The sequence below is a fragment of the Falco peregrinus genome, chromosome 4 (genome assembly GCF_023634155.1).
Source record: "Falco peregrinus isolate bFalPer1 chromosome 4, bFalPer1.pri, whole genome shotgun sequence".
Lineage (NCBI taxonomy): Eukaryota > Metazoa > Chordata > Aves > Falconiformes > Falconidae > Falco > Falco peregrinus.
In genome coordinates, this window is record NC_073724.1 from 8,702,869 (window position 1) to 8,722,985 (window position 20,117).

The window sequence follows — 20,117 nt, forward strand, 5'->3', positions numbered from 1 at the left end:
GCGCTGCCGGTGCGAGGGAAAGGCCCCAGCCGAGGCGGCCCCGCACCGCCCGGCCCCGGCCCCGCGCGTCCCTCCCTCCAGGCCGCGACCGTCCCGGGGAACGCCACCCGAGCGCCACGCTTCGCTTGCTGCGGCAGAGCAGCTGCCGCGTGTTTTATTAAGCAACGACACTGCCAGCAAAGCTTCGTTTTCGTTTGTTTTATTCCAAAAGCACTTCATTAAAAACGGTTTAAAAATACTATACACGGCTGTACCGGTTTCGCAAAGCGCTCGCTCTCCCTCCACCGACTAAACCCACAAACACCAGAAAACCCTGCCCACCCTCGCACGCTCCTTCCCCCAGAGCCGGGCTATTTTCACGCCCCGACCGCCATCCCCAGCAGGCTGGGGTAATGCAACCACCACAGCGGCACGTGCCCCAGCACCCCTCGGCTGACGGGCAGCCACAGCCCCACACGGGGCTCCAGCACTGCAAGGCCTCCCTGCAGGTCGGTACGTGTATGAGGGCACGTGGTGTCACTGCTCCTTGTCATGTTTTCTCCTTCCCTGACCCCAGCTGACTGCAGAGCGGACCATCAGCTGTTGCTGTTGCTCCCTTCCACTACTGTGCTGCTCTTCCTAAGCCTTGAGGCTGCTTTGCCATCAAGGGGGCTCAGCCGGCAGGCAGCAGCCCTCCTGCGATGCCATGCTGCTGCCCACGCTCCTCTGAGCACCCTTCTGGATGCCAGAGAAGATGCTGGTCCCCACCGGGCCCCTCAGCTCAGGGGTCACAGAGCCAGCTCAGAAGCTGCGCTCCCCCGAGGCTGAGCAGCCCGCAGCGGGCACAAGCACAGCAAGCGCAAGCAACCTGCGACTGAACCCCAAATGAGTAACGTGAGGAGGAGCTGCCACTGTGTGACTGAAGACATTCCCTCAACCAGACTGCAGGAGATGAGGAGTGCAACAGCTGGGGGAAAGAAAAGTGAATACTGAAATGAACAGACATGTCACCAGCCTCAAAACCAAAACAAAACCCCAAAACAAACAGAACCCCAAAACAAACTAAAGAAACATCCCTAGAAAGACTACAGAAGGGGATCAGAGCAGAGAATCTGTGAACATCTGGAGAAAAAAAAAAAAAAGAAAAAAAAGAAAAGCTGCCACCTCTGCCAATACTTTCTCTGGTTCCTGAAGGGTCCAAGGATGTCTGGTCAGCCGACCGGTGGCAGCTCGTCACCAGGGGCTCACCCTGCACAGCTGTACGGGCACCCAGCTCACCTCTCGGAGCACGAACCGCTTTTATCTCCGTTGCCAACTGCCCGACTCCTGCTCAGGCTCAGCACTCCGGCATCACCACCATCACAGGCTGCTCCCCAATGAGGTAGGTAGTTGAACTGTGGAAGGATCATTTGTCCTTTCAATGGCACACCAAAGCCTTCCCCTCACCTCTAAAACCTGACATAAATATAAGCTCTAAGCCATCGAGAAAGGTTACTCCAAATCCCAGTACCTGCTTCTGACAGAGAACACCCAATATCACACAGGTGAGAAAACAGTGACTGCCGAAAAAGGGGGCCTGTATTTCCCAGCTGAGCGTAGCTGACAGTCTGTGTACCTTGCCCCCAAGTACAGAGGACTTGGTAAAAAAGTCCAGTAAAATTAATAGAAAGGCTTCACACTGAGTGAGTGGGATTTAGGGTCAGAAACCGGTGGTAACTATGTCATAGATGTCAACAACCCTCTTCCAGGCATGACCGTAACCACCCTGATCAATAACCATAATCCCTCATTCTACTAAACATTCTTACGACGACAGTCTAACCGGGTCCTGCTGCCTGGGAGCAATCTCAAAGTTGGCTGCTGCTGTCCTCTGTAGTTCTAATGTAAAGGATAAGAAGTCTGAGAGAACAAGAAGATACACTGATCTTCAGATTTCCACAGAGATCAGTTTGAGCTGAAGAGAAAAACAGAGAAGTCTCTACAGTTCTGTTTTCAGCCATTCAGAAGTGATCTCGCTGTAGCTCTTCCTCCTTTTCACTTTGTAAGTCAAGGCTTGGGAATATTCAGACAGCAGATGCTCCCAGTAGCAAGAGACATCCTCCATCTGCAAGTGCTCGGTGATGAACTGGCGTCCCCTAGAGACACATAAGGCACAGTCAAAACCAGTCTCCAGTTCCTACCAGAGGCTCTGGTTTTGTTTCATATGTATATCAACTTTCACTCTTCCGTGTTTCAAAAGAGAAACGACACGCACTGCTCTGTACCGTCTATTTTAATTTCACCATTGTCACTCATGCTCACAGCTCCGACGGCTGCAGTGCTTTCGTTATCCTCAAGATGGTATTTGTTACCTGGGATAATAAATATCAGATTTCACGGATCAGACGGAGCCTGAGCAGCATGGACACACGCTGCTTCAGAAACTGGCCGCTGCCAGCCTGGATGCATAACACTTACAATGTAAGGAACAGCTCCCAGGGGCCAAGTGACCTCACACAGAGACGAAAGCTCCCAACTTCTGATAGCTTTCGGTGGGGTTCCTGACCTGGTCACGTCTGAACCAAAGACCTAAGTGTGTGATTTTGTCCTCCAGTTTCCCCCTGCTGCTAGGAGTCCTCCAACCCTCCTGCTGTTATGGCAGAAGATCAGTTTTACTGCACCCTCTTAACACTGGGTTATCTTTGATAGGCAACCCCTTCAAAAGCTGTGTAAGAAAATGCTTTGGAAGAAGACCACCCGATAGCCAGAAAGGAACGCAACTTACCTCTCTGAAATTTCTTGTGCTATGGCATCATTTTCCTTTACAAACTGCAACAGCTCCCTAAAATGAACATTAGAAAAAAAAAAAAAGGTTTAAAACAACTCGTTCAATGGAGAATGCTGTCCCTTAGCTAAACCATTGTGGAGGATGAGATCAAGGATCCACACCTGAGCGAGGGACTGGTCCTCCTCATTTCAGAGCATGGAAGAAACTTGCCCTTCTCATTTGTTCTGTATCAGTTCCGGACAGCATGCTGAAATCTGGGAGCTAACACGTGTTTTGGCCCAGTTGTCAGGTCTTCTCCCCCTTATATGTGCCACAGGGCCCACTTGCAAATTTAAGTGCTTACTGCCTGCTGATCTCAGTGAGAGTGACAGCCCTACGTACTCCACTGAAACTGCACCACGTAACACCAGCAACTGATTCTTTGGGGGCAGTAATAAAGAGAAAAGAACATGACCTCCAAGAGCTTCTGCCGACGCCTAGGAGTGGAGGCACTCCTTCGTGTCACACAAACCAAAGTGCCCTCCCAAACACAGCAGTGTTTCCCTGTGGCATGCAATGCTCCGCTGAGCACGCTCGGGGTCTCACACCTGACGTTGGAGAGGTCTGATGGGACTGGGATGTAGTGGACCCAAGGCTTCAGCTGGGGGTAGAAGAACTCCAGCCACTCTTCTCCGACGTGAAAGACAAGTGAACCACATAAGAAAAGGTGTTTCAACCGGAAACTGGCAGCCACTCCTCGGAAATTAAACAGGTACCTTTAAAAGGGCAAGGAAAGAGTTACACCTGGCATTTTGTAAGGAAACGGCGCTAAGAAACCAGGCTCCAAGCAGCAGTCAGCCCGGCAGCAGCCGGGGGGCATCTCCCTTACACTGAGCTACACACCAGTCACTGAAACAAAGAGAAGACATTTCTTGGAAGTTCCTCACAGGAAAGGTGAGCTGAGGTTAAGGATGTGCTGGGTGACCCTCTGCTGCCTGTGAGAACCGAGGGAGAAAATGCAAGGCACGAGGCTTTACCTCTGATACAGACACCTGTCCGTGACAAACCAAAGGAGGCCTCACGGACAACTGCCAATAAGACACGGGAAGTCACAATGGGGATGCCGATCCTGTGACTCGACCCTACCCTTCAGAGACTGTTACCACAAGGAATTTTTCCCCAATTCTCCCTCTTCTTGCAGTGAGCTTTTCTGTTCATTGTTCTGCTTTGCCACATGTATCTCAGTGGTTTTTTGTTGTTTTTTTTTCCTCTGGGATTCGGCTTTAATCTGAATCTAATTGTTTCATATTAACTTGGGAATGCAACCCTAGGAGGTTAAATAGGCTAGCACACAACAGATGGACTTTGCAGATAACAAAGAATCCAAAATTTTGTTTTCAGTATTTTCTGCCAAGTTAGTGAAGTGGGCTTGACTTGGGGGGAGGGGGGCATTTCTCTTAGCAAACTGTATCTCAGAGGGATGTTTGTTTGTTTACTTGCTTTCTTTTTTAAACCCACATTTCTCCAATTACATGGAAAGCTGTTTTTCCTGTGGGTAAAACCCCTCAGTACACAGAACTAATCTTTGAAGTCAAACGTTTTGGGCTGGGGGAAGGGAGTTCTTCCTTTAATGAAGCTATTTTGGGCGAGATGGGGATTATATATATTTGGAGTGAGATGGGAATTATAGCTAAACTTAGTTCAGCGCTAAGTGACAAGGAGTAAATGTGAAACTATTTTACATTCTTTGTATTATTTAGGAGCTCAAAGCAGGGATGAGGAGCTCGTTGTATTAGGAACTTAACAGATACACGCAGAGGTGTAACAAGAACAGTGGTCTGCAAGGGAGGAGATGCCTCTTGCCCAATTCCAGACACAGCTCCCACCATCCGTGTCCTCAGCCAAGTCGCTGAGCGCTGCTCTCGGACAGCCTGCTACAGCACCTACACCGAAGGGAACAGCAAGAAGCTCATGCTGACCCTACCAGACCCTGAGCTACGACAAAAGCGTACGAGAACGTCTCAGCCTATACTGCGCGAGGGGCTTAGGAGGCAGCAGAGTTGGGAAGTCTACGTGTAACAGAAGGGAAAAATCTGGGCAACAGTCTAGTGAAATATAAAATGAGACAAGTCAGTCACATTTGCACAAAAACACAGAGCCAGCCAAATGACTGAGTTCTTACAGCAGCAGATTCTAGCTGGCAGAATCATAACTAGGTAATTTTAAAGCAAAAGAAAAAGCAAAACATCAGACACAGAAGTGCACACACACTAAGAGTTTGTTTTTACAGAGAAACCCCCAAGAATATCACACCAAAAACCCCTCCCTAAAGTAGTTAAAAAATAAAAACCTTTGTAAATCAAAACCACATTCTCCCAAACAACATACAAAGTATGAATTAATACTCTATCTGCTCAATCATATTTCAGGTTGTCTTTTATACTATATACATCCAGTGGCAACACTTGCCCCAGTATGCATATGAAGACATGATTCCTTAGTTCCTTATGTCTTTGAAGACAGTAATGCTATCACTGTAGCACTGAAAAAATAATTTTGAATACACAGCTTGGTACAGGGATATAAAGAAAAATGGATAGAAAGCCTTTTTGATTAAAAAAAAAAATTCTATCTATATGTTTATTAGTGATCTCAGACCTTTACTTTCCCCAAAGCACTTTATTTCTCCTGACCTGACAGGGGAAAGCAGACACTGAAAGATGCCATCCTAAGCTTCCAGATTTTCAGCTGCCTTATGTCTGTTCATGAGCTTGTTTATCTACATGGAGCTGGTTGCTGGCATTAAAACCTTAAAACAAAATGAGACCTTACACCACACCAAAAAATAACCCACAGACCTTTAGCTGCTTTAGTAATCAAAACTCTTACTTGTATTTGCAGTGATCAACCAGTGGAATTTCCTTTGCAGGAGGCTTTCCTAAGGTGTCCTTAAAAAAAAGAGGATTAAACAAAAAGAATTAGTAAGCTTTACACGGTGATTTCACATTTGTTTTCCTTCTCAATTAGAAACAAAGCTGAAGTCTCAAAACTCTCCATTCCTACTTCTGAGAAAAACCTTCACTGGCGGGCTTTTAGAAGTATTATGAAGAATTCCTAGCCCTTCAAACAAGAAAAAAAGTTCAGTAAATTACACACTGCCTGAAAGCAAATGCCAGCACAAACACATTAAATGATAATGTTTAGTTGGCAGCTACAGAGTGGAAAACAGCTTGGGACAATGGACTATGTGAAGCCAAGTGTAACCGGATTAGCCAAGACTATCTGGAGAGAGCTGCACTGTATGCTAAAGCATGGAACTAAAGAGCTATCAGCAACAGTTATCAGAAAGTTACCAACAAGATCAAGAAATGGAGATGGCAGAAAAAGGTTTAAAGAGACTGACAACGCATAGGCAGCTCAGGGCTAATTTTGCTGTAATGGAAGAGGAGGGGATTGGCATAGATTCGTTTTTTTATGTGTGCTGGTTTCCTTGAACAAAAAGTGTAGATGGAAGAAAAATGTTTGGCCTGCCAGGCTCTAGAGACTCCTTCCTTTCATCCATCAGAGAGGTGCAGCCATCAAGGGAACTACAAACCTCCCCCACAACTCTCCAACAAGATGCTTCTCATTCATCAAAGCCATCTTGCAGTGCTACACTTTCTGGCCTTGACACTCAGGAGACAGACAACACCCACACACCTTTTCAGATTTCCAAGCCTGGTTTTTAGTGTACTCAGCATCAACAAGTTCTGGGTTTTCTCGGGACAGCAGAATGAGGGGATCTCTCTCAGGGCTCGTTCTGCAAAAGAAACGCTATCAGTAATTGCCAATCCACATGACTCAACGCAGCTAACAAACTACAGGACTCAAGAGCCTACCTCTTTATGACGCTGACCTGCCTATGTGCCCCAAAAACATTATTAAGCACCTACCATGCAGTATATTTTTGTCCAAGGGTATATGAACAGAAGAGAATGAGTTACGTGTACCGAAATTATCCGAGGCCATTTTTATTTCACTTAATAAATATTCAATAGCATTATTTAAGCAATTCTCAGGACAACTCAGCAGATATGTTGTTTCCTTCAGGCTGTATCCTGATGGGTGCCAAATACTTTAACTACCTTCTAAGTCAGAGAGACCTAAGAGATGCTAATAAGCATCTTCAGAGCTGATCCCTCTGACGCCAATTTAAAACACTACAGATAAACAAGGTTATGACATCCCTGAGACTCACTCCTCATCTCCTCAGCCCACCTAGTAAGATACCAAATCCTTCCCTACTGGGGGTGGGGGAAGAACAAAGTATTGGGTTTAACACTGTTTTCAAACTGTCACTGGAAAGAGGGCAAAAATAATCTTTCTTATCCCCCGCCACTCAGGTAACTGAAAGCAAGAATACTTCCAGTTCGGTGTCAAGCACTTTCATAGTGAAGAATAAAGTATTCACATTGGCAAAAAGCATGCACATCAGTATCAAATCTTTACATTTGTATCATGCACCTGCAGTTCCCTTCTCAGAACAAAACAAGCTGGTTCCTAGTGTGACAAGTTTACTTATTAATAAACAACACAGCAAATCCATCACAACATCCGTTTCCAATATTAGACTTACTATAATAAAACAGTTGCAAATTGCAATTCTTATGGAGAATCACTAATGGTGAAACGCTGCTGTACAGTATGTCTCACTTTCCTTTGATCTAAAAAATACATTCTGGGTTACACTTGTTTAGGTCTTGGAGATACAGAAATTTCTGCATACAGCCAGCTATCACAGCACGTTGGTAGAATCTCCTGTTACAGGAAAATATGCTCACCTGGATCCTCGGAAATAGCCTTTAGAGATTTTTTTCGTCCATGGCCATTTTTCTGCAGATCTGAAAATATTGTTTATAAAAGGCAATAAATGACTTAATATAACCATGAAACGCACTCTCATCAGTTTTCACAGCATGATCTCTTTTTATTATTCTTCATTTTTGATGGAAATCACTTTCTTCATTATAGCAGAAAAAACTCGCAGCCAGGTTTAATGAAACAGGTTTTCCTGTGAATATTGTGTTTAAGGCAACATGACACAGGCTACTTTTCAGAATACCTTTCAGTCAAAATGATGAATTACATATGATCCCCTCACCAAACCTCTAAGGGTATTAAAATTTACCTAAAATTTGAATCCGCTTTTTGTATTGTTGCTTTATTTTTCTGTACTTCATTGAATATGGATAGACTATTAGAGAGTTTCTAACCACTCTCATTTCCCATTAAAAAAACTGCAATCAACCAACAACAAACAAAAAAACCCCCATCTGGTGTTTTGCATTTAAAACACAGGGGTTCACCGTTTTCCCAAATAACTTCCATTTTAAATCTAAGCAAGTCCTTCAAAATAGGTGCATGTTTTAATTCTGTCAGTGGAGTCACCCACCTCCCTCTGCGGAACCCTTTGTTGCACTTTTCTGTTGCACCTGGTTTGACATGTAGGTCCTGATCCCCAAACTGATCTGCACAGGTCAAGCTTTGCATCTGCTTACAACGCAGTGACCCAAGTGGGGTTCACTGAGAAAGCAAGGGTAAGTAAATGTTTTGGAACTTCATTGTATTATATCACCGTAGGCTTCTGCTATGACTAGTCCCATCGAACTTCAGATTTTGAAGGGGGAAACATTCAACCTTGCATTCTCATGCCAAGTGATTGACACCAAGGTGTTTTTTCTTGTTATGTTTCTATGTTCACTTGCTGCTGCACACTTTGTCACTCTCCATGGGAAACAGCCCCTCATTCTGCTAACAGCAAAAGATCCTGCCAAAAAGACGACATTTCTGACTGGGAGCCTTTTGTCTTACTCTGAGCCCAGTAACAACTCTTGATTTTGGGAACGATTCCAGGTTTCTCTATTGCACAATAATACTCAAGTAAAAGCATATCTAAAGATGGCTTTCCTTTACCCTTCCAGAAGCTTATACAAACATCCTGGATCATCCCTGCAGTGAAAAAACCACAGCTCCTAGCGAAGTAGTTGGAAACAAAGGAAAACATTTCCATGTGTCAAGGGAGATTTCTGCAGGCAAAAGATAACTGCTACTTTTATTGACAAGCCCTATCCCACCAAAAATGATAGTAATCTAGCCCTGACAGCATGAAGAATGTGTATATTTTGTCCTCTGTATTCCTCACTAAAGTGCTGGAAACAGAGAAGCTAATTATAACTTCTAGTTACATCATCCAAGGTTTCCATGGAGAATTCTTATAAAGCAGTCAGGCTGTATGTAGCTAATGAGAGGCAGCAGGACAGATCACAGGCCAACAGACCAATGGCCCAATGCTGCTCAGTGCTGGACAGCTTTTACTGTGAGTCTGTCTTCCATTAAACCTACACACACACACACATAACCATTTCCAAAACATACCTTCTGAGGTCCTCTCTCATGAGGTCCCAGCGCCCTAAACCTGTTGGGTAAATTGGCCAGACAGCTGGTCCTCCTTCCCAAAAAGTCCAGGCAGGATACATAATATCATTGTATTCAGGTGTCTTAAGAAAAAGGAGAGTAATGTTAAGAATCAAGTCATGTCTAATCCAGTTTACTGACAGCCCACCAGTAATGAACAGGCCTGCTGGGAGTCCTGTCAGCTTTCTCTGCTACTGCTCCACAAGCAGCCGTGAGAGCTTTGTGGTCACCATGGTGTTGCTGGGGTTCGGATGAAGACAACCCATTACTGAAATGTTTCAATGGTTTTAAAAAGGCTGTGTCCTGCTGCATGACAACATGGGACTTTCATGTCACAAAATGACAAAAAGAGGTCCACAACATAGCCAATTCATAACCAGAAAGAAGACCTGAGCTCCACTCACCTTTCTAAAGGTTTGTGCCTATGTATAGCTACAAGTGTTTTTTACTGATGGTAAGTTAAGAGGCAGCATTATCTCCTCAGAGATAGAGGCACTTAGAGATGCTTTGACATTAAGGTTTCCAACACTTCAGTTCATTCCAGCCTTCCTAGAGATCATGTAACAACTCACCATAATAAATACCCAGATCATGTAAGAATTTCAGTTCCTCGCTCCCATCCGGATGCTTAAATCCCCATATAATCAGAGGGAAGGCCAGCACTTAAGACTAAACCCTTTCACAAAACCAGACTATAGGCCACTCCTTGCACTAGTAATAAACCTATACAATTATCCACCTATCTGTCACCTGGAGATACTGGAGAGAGTCCAAGGCCACCAAGGTAGTTAGGAGGTTGGCGCACATGACGTATAAACAGGGGCTGAGGAATGGGTTTGTTCACACACAGGAAAGAAGAAGCCTGGGGGAATCTAAATGCTGTCTCCTACTACCTAACGGGAGAGTTCAGAGAAGATGGAGGCACACTCTTTTCATAAGCGCCGGGACAGAACGAGAGGCAACAGGCTTTGATTACAAGGGAAATTCCCATTAGATACTGGGAAACACGTTTTCATTCTGACAGAGGTCAAACACTGTCTGTGGACACCCTGTCCTCACGGACGCTTGGATCTGGGCAGGGCGCAGCCTGGAGCACCCTGATCTAGTTGGTCCTGCTCCAAGTGAGACATTGGACTGGGTGACCTCCTGAGGTCTCTTCCAACTTAAATGAGCATGTGCCTTTATGATCTGCTCCCTCTCAGTCTTGCTAGAAACAGGCATTGATAAAAAAACATGACAGCTCCACCGCAACCCCAGGGTCAGCCTTCTGAGATGCAGAATAGGACAATCCTTCACTCCCCTGTGCTTTCAGCCCTAGAAATCACCCTGGACCAGCATCCTGGAGCCTTCCTAACACTGGCTGGTTACATGGGAGGTGTGACTGGGTCACTGGGTTTCAGTTAAGGATAGGGCTGAGGTTACAGTTCAGATATTGGACAACGGTGACCAGAGAACTCAGTTTCTTACAGGGTCTTGCAAGGCACCGGGGGCAGGACAATGAATATGGCTGCAAAAGTTAAGCTCCTACAACGTGCTCTGCATCATTTTGGATTCTGCGGGCTAGAGTTAAGGCTGTGCGATGGTCAAGAGGCAAGACAGCTTGCTTTGCTACTACATCTGGCAGTGAACACGGCTGTTGAGTGACAGTGCCTGCAGTGCTGTACTGAATAGAGAGAGCTCTAGGATGGCTGGGGACTAGGCAATAGTTATGGATCCTATCATGGTTCAGACTGCATGAGCTGAACACCTGTGTTCAGAGTAAGATGCTACAAGTTAGCAGAAACAGGATAGGGCCTGAACTAGCAAGAGCAAATGGTTTCTTGCTTCTTTTTGCATTTTACTCTCTGCTGGGCTTCAGCCAAGGACATGATTAAGGTTAGGTAGCAACGGTGCAGTATTTGGGCACGTCGGGTGTACACTAAGGCAAAACAAGATTAGGTGAAGCTTGAGGTGTAACGATATTTTGTTGCAAAGGGTAAGAAGCTACAGTCAGGTTTAACAATGGGAGAGGAAGGAAAACATATGTGAAGGCTCTTGAGTCAGGAACAGAGAACGAATGTCTATGTGTGTGTGTGCATGTTTGTGGATGGAAGAGGAAATCCAGGGGAAAAGGGTTCACAGGAGATAGCAGTATCACAAAAAAGAAATTAAGAAACACTTATCTGTGGTACCAAAAAAGAGGACTAATATATTCACATTAAATGAGATTAACTGTGTGACAGCTGACTGATAATCAAAAATCCTTAGCAATGCTGATAAAGTACTGCTACGACTTTAACAGAAGCACTGTAGCAAATGACAGTGATGCTGGCACATATCCCATCCCGCTGTGCACCATTTCACTGTGGCAGAAGTACATTTTTTGACCTGGAAGAGGAGCTAATGAGGGGGAAAAGTGTTCTGTTGAATAAATCTGCAAGTCCGTCCACCACAAAACTGGAAGTAAAAGGAAATAAAAAGCGAAAAAGAGCAAGCAATTCTGACACAGAAAATCTGTGGGGAACAATCCTTAAAAATACGTTCTCAAAAGAAAGGACATGCATGTCTCAGAAACACTCAGCTTCTAAAGGTGTGTGCACCTTACTGAAGGAGAAGACTGGGATAACGGGTTTCATCCACCTGGGGACCTGGGGGTAGTCTCGCACATTGATCACCATTTCCATGTCAGGGAGGCGGCTGATGATCTCCATAAGGAAGTGCTCAACTCCACTGCATCTGTGGAGAAACAACATATGGCAAAGAGCTATAAGGAGAAGGCAGAACCCTGAAGTCTCCTGCAGGCCTTTCTCTCTGTGCAGGAGTGGAAGAGATGGTGAATCAGAGACATATGATGATGCAGGCTGGGAACTGCCTATAGCAGTCTCCAAGCCCCAATGCAGCATAGACACCAACGAAGCAACCCATCCTGTTCAATCTGGCCAGATCTGCAGTTTTCTCTTGGATCCCACAACCAACCAATCCTTTGTACACTGAAATGCAATAATTACACTTTTGCCTTGCTATATTAAAGCCACAACCATAATTTTCTAGGCTCTTGCTCTGATAAGGAATTCAGACCTCTTGACATATCATTGTGCTCAGTGACTTCCAGCTTGGCAGTGTTGGAAGTACCCCTGTGTCCCAGGCTAGGGAGATGAGATCTTCTGCGCAGCTCTTACCTTGCAGGGAACAAGCAGTCCTGCTCACGGTACAGTTTGTTCTTAATGATTTGGTAGTGCGTCCCGAGCTTCCTGCTCACCACATCGGATATTATTTCTTTGGAAATGCCACCTCGAAAAGGAGCCAGGTCCTGCTTCCAGACACTGAAACAAAACAATCATCCGTTATTATGTACAACAGGGAGGATACTGCATTAAATTACTGCAGTATACAGAACAGACTTCTAGCTAGAACAAGCTCCATGTAGCTTCCAGGAGCTCTGCTACACATGGCTGTGCTACATAATGAGGAATTTAACTTAAGTCACTTGGAAGAGCTGTTACTCAGAGACTCAAAGGTCCGAGCTTCACTCTTTTGACTATCTACATACTGCTTGCCCAAACAGAAAGCCCAGCACAGGACTCTGAGGCTAAATCAACATGGACAACTCCAGCTGCTCTCCCAGAAAGAGCCTTACATACCCTGGCAGGTTATGGGTAAAAGCCGTCAGCTCACTTAACCTTTGAGTTGTGAAGCTTGTGCTCTGGCCTTCCATAAATTATGAGCTGCACCAAGACCAAATTCCTCACACAACATCATGCTATTTAGACATTAAAAAAGAAGGTAAGAGTCTAGTTGCAAGGAATAGCATTGCCCAATAACGCTGGGTGCAGTGAAAGCCAGCCCAGGAGGACAGGCCTATGTAGCACATGTTCTGTGACATCTGCACATGACCAGTGAGCTCCAGGAATGCAGTATGAAAACATAAGCCTAATGAATCTAAGAAAATGCAGGAGAAGGATGCAGTTTATATAAATTTAGCCTAAAGGCCTTCAGATCTAGCTGCTTGGAGCATTTAATGAAATTTGACAGACTGGTACCATCCTCCCCACCTTTTGGTAGACACTGCATCAATGGCTTAGTTTAATACAACACTGCTGGAGCGATCCCACTGTGAGGGTGGTCAAACACTGGTACAGGTTTCCTAGAGAGGCTGTAGAGCTTCTGTTCTTTGAGATACTCAAAACCTGATCAGACACAGTCCTGGACAACCTGCCTGAGCAGAGGGATTGGACTTGATGATCTCAGGAGTTCCTGTCCAACCTCCACGATTCTGCTATTTCATAATCAGGTAGGAAACAGTAAAACTACGAAAAGAATTGCCACTGTGCAGATGGGCCGACCACAGGATAAGCAGTCTTGCAGAGATGCAAATGCAATGAGCTTGAGAACAGGAAGAAAGTTGCAGTTTTATGGCACATCCATGTCATTGTAACCTAAGTGACAACTGAAAGGTAGTGACAAACAAGTTAAAACCTTCAGTTCTTGGCCACTGAGTCACAGAAGACTAGACATAAATAGAATCTGATACATAGAGAAAAGTACCAGCTTTCAGCATTCTGCTGCATATTTACATACCTTCAAACCAGCTCTCAAAATGAACGAAGTTAAGTGTCACACTGCGTATGTGCTGTATTATCTTCCTGGATTCATTTGTAATGCCTGTCACTACAGCAGCACTCCTTAATAACCCTTAAATGAAATACTGCTTTAGTAAAAACTAAGTTTCGAGACCCACAGCAACCACAACTTCGTATTACCATCAACTATTATGTTCTGAAGCAGATTTGGAGGTTGTAAACACCTGCGAAGGTGTTCTTATCCAAAGGTGGGCAGGAGATGGTGGAGTGTATGTTTAACTATTTAATGTCTTTAGGCTGTATCTGAATTGGCACTCAGGAAAAAAACCAGAAGGCTAAACTAGAAGAGACTTTTCCTCATCAGTATTTCAAGAGCAATGAAGACCAAAACCTCCAAACAGAGTGTACAAACAGTTGCCCAATATGACTCTCACCTCATACTAAAAGCCAGTATAGCACTCAATCTCACTCCCAAAATGTGTGAGCACATCTGGTACTTTTAAATAGGAGGCTTAAAGCTGAGCATCTGTGTTTCTGCATTTGGAATCCTAAAGGCAGAAGGTGTTGACTCTTCCCTGAATTCCCTCTTCTCCTTTAAATAAACATACTGCTTAAAGGTATCAAAAAGCCCCAGTCCTACAATCCCTGCCCCAATGGCAATGACGACCTATGCACCTGTAATGTTCACCACACTGCAGCCATGCTCTGTCATTACAAACAGAAAAGAAGCTTGATTTGGCTTCATCTACAAGAGAGATCAGCCATCACTTGTACTGCCTACAGTGTTCTTGCATCACATATAAGCCTCTAGCTCTCTGCATTAAATTCACTACAGGCCACTATTTCAAGCCAGGATGCTGGCATTATACATAATGCTCCACAGTTATAAAAAAAATAAAACAGGACTTGCGTCTTCCTGAATGAGCCTCTTGGATCATGCTTTGGTGACGTAAAAGTCAAGTTAAACATCCACCATCCCTCCAGTTCTCACAGGCAGTGAACCAAACTGCCTAGAAAGAGTGCTAAGAAGTACGACACTGTCACACCAAATGAATCTGTGCTCTGTAACAATCTTTCCTTAATCCTGCTATTTAGAATATTTCGCAGATACTTGATTTCCTCCACTTTTAAAAGCCCATGAGAAAGACTTGTTAGCAACAACACTGGACTGAGAGAGAAGGCAGAAGTGGATTGTTAAGACAGAAATGTCACCAGCTATGCGTGTAGTTTATTGCATGATCACATATGAAATGCTGACATTGCATATGTTCAACCATGGAAGACAACAAGGAGTGTGATCGGTTTGCAGGTGGACACGCTTTCTGCTGGAACTATGGAGGTCAACCTGTTTCACATGATGCCAGTAATAACCTCCTTGCAAGCACCATGACCTATGATAGTTGCAGATATGATTGCTAGAGAATATTTGGACTCTAAGGTAATTCCCAACCATCAGTGCCAGCAAAAGCATTCCCTCATGTAGTCAGAGGCCTGTGCAGTCAGAAGGAAACCAGTCTCTCACCTTTGGTGGCAGCTGCAATTCCCTTTTACGCATGGCTTATAAACTTCCACAGCTTTCTTAATTTGGTCAGTTATTGTTTTCCATTTAGCACCTGAAACACACAGCAAGGAAAACCCAAAGGAATTAATCCATCAAACTACCACAACAGCTACCCGAACAGCATTTCTGGTCCAGCTGGCAACAGCAACGCACCAGTAGTGCTGCTCCAGTCCAGCCCAACGACAGCATGCCTAAAGCAACGGGGGGAAAGATGGGCCATCATGGGCTGAGCAAAGGGGTCACAGAGCTGAGGGGGGCTGGGGAAGGGACAGCGGGTCGGGCACCCTGTGGTGGCCCCCGGGCTGAAAGGGAAGCCGGGAGAAGCCCTGGGGACCACCACAGGGCGCCGGGTGAGCTGCTGGCGAGGAAGAGGAGGCGACGAGCGTCCCTCAGCGCCCTCACAGGATGCGTGGGCTCCGGCCCGGGCCACCAACCCTCCCCGCCGGCCTCAAAGCGCCATCCCCCGCAACACCCTCACCCCCAGGCTAACGCCAGGAGCCCCGAGCACCCCTCACCTGATGAACCACCCGCCACGAAGGGCTCCAGCCGCCACACGACAGCCAGCGCCCACAGAGCCAGCGCCGCCCGCCTCATGCCGCCGCCGCCGCCAGCACCGCCCTGCGCATGCGCGACCCGCCGGCGGGCGGGCGGCCGCGCCCCCAACAAAGATGGCGGCGGCCACGCCCCCAACAAAGATGGCGGCGGCCGCCTCCAGCCCCGCACAAAGATGGCGGCACCAGCGGGCTTGATGGGAGCTGTAGTTCCCGCCGCGCCTCAGTGGCGGCGAGACCCTGCCTTACTCCAGGGCCCTGTGTGTGTGAGGGCAGACGGCTCTTGTAACTTAACAGAAATAAAGGCACTGGTGTAGGGGGCCCAGAGTTGGTGGGGGCTGTGCTGCCCCACTGCCCGCAGAAGGGCTGAGCCTGCATCCCTCCGAGTAACCAGCCAGCGTGAGCCTCAGGGATGCCAGGAGTCTTATGCAGATCTTGTGTACCTGGTGGCCCTCAATCCCTTTGTGATTTGTCATTTTTTTAGTGGGGGAAACTTCCCTGGATACCTGAATTCACCAAGCAGTTTGTTCAGCCTGTAAGGGCTCCTCCTCCAGGCACGCCCGCCTGCTGTTGCCATTTGATCGTTTATGATTAAGCTGTGAATCTCATCGCTACAATATAAAGGTTTAGACTGATTTGTATCAACTTCTCTACGGCTTCAGGGACATGGACTGTAAGAAAAAAGAGAAACAGCAGGATTGAGAACAGGTGGTTGAGTGCCATCACTGTAACGTGTAGGGCCTTCTCTTTGCAAAATGGTTTCTAAGAATACAGTCTTCACAGCTTCCCTCTGCCTAGTGTTTGGGTCAGCTCGTATTTGACCAGCCTTCAGCAGTCAGGCTCATTAACCCGGTGCTGGATTTAATAACCAGGCTGATAAGCAGCCAAATTAATGTAGGGCAGAGGGGCTGGAGCTAAGCAGACACTACCCTAACACAAATCCAGACCGGTCGATGGATGTTTCTTCCCTAAGGTGAATGTGGGAAGGCCTGTCCCCTCTTTGTGGGGTCTGTGTATTCAAATGTCAACACTAAACCTTCATCTTTCCCAGCCCAGACCCAGCTTGGTGGTTTTGGATTCCAGGAGGAGGTGCTGTGGCTGCTTGTTAATGGAAAGGAGCCACATTTATGTTGAGTTTCTACCTATAGAGCGAACGCTGAGTGATCAGCCACACAAGCTGCCAACTCAACTTGTCATAAAGGCCTCTTTTGTCTGAAATTGAGTTGGTCCTGTAGGTATCTGTTGGTTTGGGTGGAGAAATAATTGCCAGAAAACAGACCGAAGAGGAAAAGCACGTGCTGAGAAGAAGCATGAAGGTGCGCTAAGGACTGATCAGTTCTGGGGACTGGTAGTCCTGGAGCTGCTAAACTCCAGGCACCAAGCGTCTGCTCAATCTGTACAAGGCCACAAGTGAATGCTGGTATCAACCATAGGCTGTGTGACTGGAGGGCAGGGGCTCCTACGTGTGGACACGGACTGCAGGGTTGTGTGTGCATCCGTTGAAATAAATGACTTTGAGGGACTTTCTGAACACCTGCTTGGAAGCTGCTAGTGTGTCAGCACAACCCTCTACTGAGTGTGCAGCTGGGGTTGTCCCTCCAAACTGTTGCTCCAACTGGGTAACTGAGTGACTGTATGAGTGAACTACAAGGGAATAAATGAATGTTGTGTGTATTATTACCTGCTATTAGTAGTAACAGCTTCCTAGAATGAAAATTTTGAGTACTTCTGGCTGTCTCATCCTAAACTCCTGTTGCACAGCTGAAGATTTTTTAAGCAAATCAGGGGAATTAACAGCTTCTTTCCATCTTCTCCTAGAGTTCCTGTCTTCCTTTTGATTTCTGTGTAGGGTCTGCTTCCTTCCTTTTCCTCTACGGTCTCTCTCACAGCTGCAGTAGTCGTAGATCCAAAACTGGAGACTTGTCTGAAGACTCCCCCAAAAGTGTGAACCTTAAGTAAGAGAAAAGCAAAAATTGCCAATCTGTATTTGCCTCCACTGGCCTCACTCAGTCTTAGCCATCTCTGCATGGCTAATCCACCCATTATTTCTAGCACAGTTTTCTGTCTTCCCTTTCAGGTTCCAGACCAGATTTTCCTGCTTCTTTCCCGGCTGACTGAATAAAGACATCAGCATGCTGTTCCAACACTGTTTCTGGTTGTTTCTCACAGCTCCCTGCTAGTCTCCTACACAGCTGGTAGAGCTGTAGTAGTTCGCTCTGTAGCAAAGGTTATTTCGGGTGCTTTCTCTGAAGCAAAGAGTAGGAGTGGTAGTCAGCATAAATGTTTAATAGGCCCTGAGAGCTAAGACTTTAAGATGAAGCTCCTTTTGAAGCTACATTTACAGCCTCTGCTCTCCCAGGCTTTGTATAATGAAAGCACCCCAGGCCACTGTGGTGTGGTTTTGGCATGTGCTGTAGTTCCCCCCAAGCACCTTGGATGGTTGTAAGCTTCAGAACCCCTTGACTCTCACTTCAAACACAGCCTTTGCCTCACCTTTTCTACCTTCTTAATTTCCTGCAAATCCAGAGCTCTGTGCAGGAGCATCTGGCTCTGATCTTTGATACCCTCCCTCAAACACAGTCCCTCCTTCATTTTTTTTCTCTGCCAAATCAAGCACAAACACCCACAAATTTACTTTCATCATGTTCCATGTGCCTGGAGTGGAAAATCACTTGGCTGTAAGTCTGGTGTCCTTGCTTTACATATTCAACATAGGTTAGAAGAAGGGTGCTTGCGAAAGAGTTTGGCTCTCCAAGCTGGTTATGAGACTGAGCTAAAGAAAACGTGCTTCCTACATCTTGATTTTTTTCTCAGAGCTGTGGTCTGGCTTTTCTAATTGCTACTGTCTGCTTGTGCAGGGGTGCTTATGGTGGGGGCGTTTCTCCTTTAATTCATCCTCTTGTGCCAAATGGAATTCTTGGGTTTTCTGAACTCCTCAAATAATGGTGAATTTTTCATATGGAGAATGGCCACCCTACCTGCACTGGAGTTTTCCAGAAGTACAGACAACTGGAGAAGGTTTATGAGCAGCTGGAAAATGTGGTGCTAGTAGAAGGGGAAATACCCAGACATTATAAATGAAGCTTCCAATAGTTCAGAGGTAGCTGATGTGTGGCTCTTCTTACAGCATTCACACCTGACGGTCAGTGGAGCTAGGCTGCTGCAAAAGGCTTAGGCAGTCTCAAAGCTTGGAGGAGGGAAAAAGGAAGCTACACAGGCTGCTGAGGTTCAAAACCCGTGGTTGGCGTTACCAAGGCTTCTGGGGCTGAGCCCAGTCTTCTCCGTCAGAAGCCACACGGCTTCTAGAGAGTCAAGATTTTTTCCTGTTGATGAGCTCCTCGTGGAGCTTCTTTTCTCTTTGGCTCCAAGCTCTGTCCTGTAACACGCAGCCCTGTGGAGGTGTTGGTCTGTGGCTGTTGGGATTCAGGAAAGCTGGCCATATCTGCAGTATGTGGCTTGGGGTTGTTTGGTATTGAATATGCGATTATTTTATGTAAAGGAGGCTAATTATGAAACTGTTACAGCGACTGGAGCACTGCATGAGAAGTGTAGGACCAGAATATGCGACACCCAGTAAGGGCTGGGGTCATGAACTAAGTAAGGCTCAGACTAGGACTCTGCGGGGCCTGCGGAACTGCTGTGTTGGACTGGGCAAAACAAGTGAAGGAGATCCCAGGGTTCAGTCTTGATGAATCCCCATTCAAGTCTGCCAGTGCAGGAAGTCAGCAAGCCAGCCCTCAGCCCAGCCCGAGGGTTTGTGAAGGCAACGGAAACAATGGAGGATCCAAGAAAAAGTGGGCAAGGCATCTGTAGCTCGAGCCCAAGGTCAAAGTTTAAGTACTTGTGCGTGCTGTGAGAGCAACACCAACCAACCACATCTGGTGCTTGAGAGAAGATGCAAAAACTGCAGTGGTTTCATCCCTTGAGGAATTTGTATGGGCCAGGGGATGCCTGTGCTCATGACACTGATGACAGTATTATAAAGAAATTTTCATGATGGCAACAGAGTGTAGTAGCCCCAGAAGAGAAAACGGACACCTGTTTAGTGTGAACTGTATGTGTAAGTGCACATATGAATATGGGGCCAGGAAGGTATTTAAGCCTAGGACTAGTCCTATTAAGTCCTATTATTTGTACCCCCTGAAAAAGGGAACAGGCAGATCCACCCTTCTTGGAGGAATTAAGAAAATACAGGACTGTTGCACAGAAGGATGCAGTGAAGAATTAAAAGTCATCCACATCCCCGCACAAACAGCAAACTGGGAAAG

At 46.2% G+C, this 20,117-nt stretch overlaps 1 protein-coding gene across 1 annotated transcript; it reads right to left on the minus strand.

The window, feature by feature from the left end:
- Positions 1-183: 183 nt before the first annotated feature.
- POGLUT1 (protein O-glucosyltransferase 1) lies at positions 184-15,929 on the minus strand. The gene is made up of 11 exons (XM_055801330.1): positions 15,814-15,929; positions 15,260-15,350; positions 12,337-12,480; positions 11,758-11,893; positions 9,140-9,261; positions 7,546-7,605; positions 6,425-6,524; positions 5,615-5,673; positions 3,334-3,501; positions 2,744-2,800; positions 184-2,114 (listed from the first exon to the last, which is right to left on the minus strand). The coding sequence occupies exons 1-11, from the start codon at positions 15,890-15,892 to the stop codon at positions 1,958-1,960; spliced, it is 1,173 nt and encodes a 390-aa protein (XP_055657305.1). The 5' UTR covers positions 15,893-15,929; the 3' UTR covers positions 184-1,957.
- Positions 15,930-20,117: the final 4,188 nt, after the last annotated feature.

Bases quoted from the DNA above. Each gene is read 5' to 3' on its own strand.
- POGLUT1 (XM_055801330.1), bottom strand. From the start codon at position 15,892: ATGAGGCGGGCGGCGCTGGCTCTGTGGGCGCTGGCTGTCGTGTGGCGG. The intron at 11,894-12,336 runs GTAAGAGCTGCG...GTTTCTCCACAG, and splicing joins GACTGCTTGTTCCCTGCAAG to ATGCAGTGGAGTTGAGCACT. The intron at 5,674-6,424 runs GTGTGTGGGTGT...CTTTTTTTTAAG, and splicing joins AGGCTTGGAAATCTGAAAAG to GACACCTTAGGAAAGCCTCC.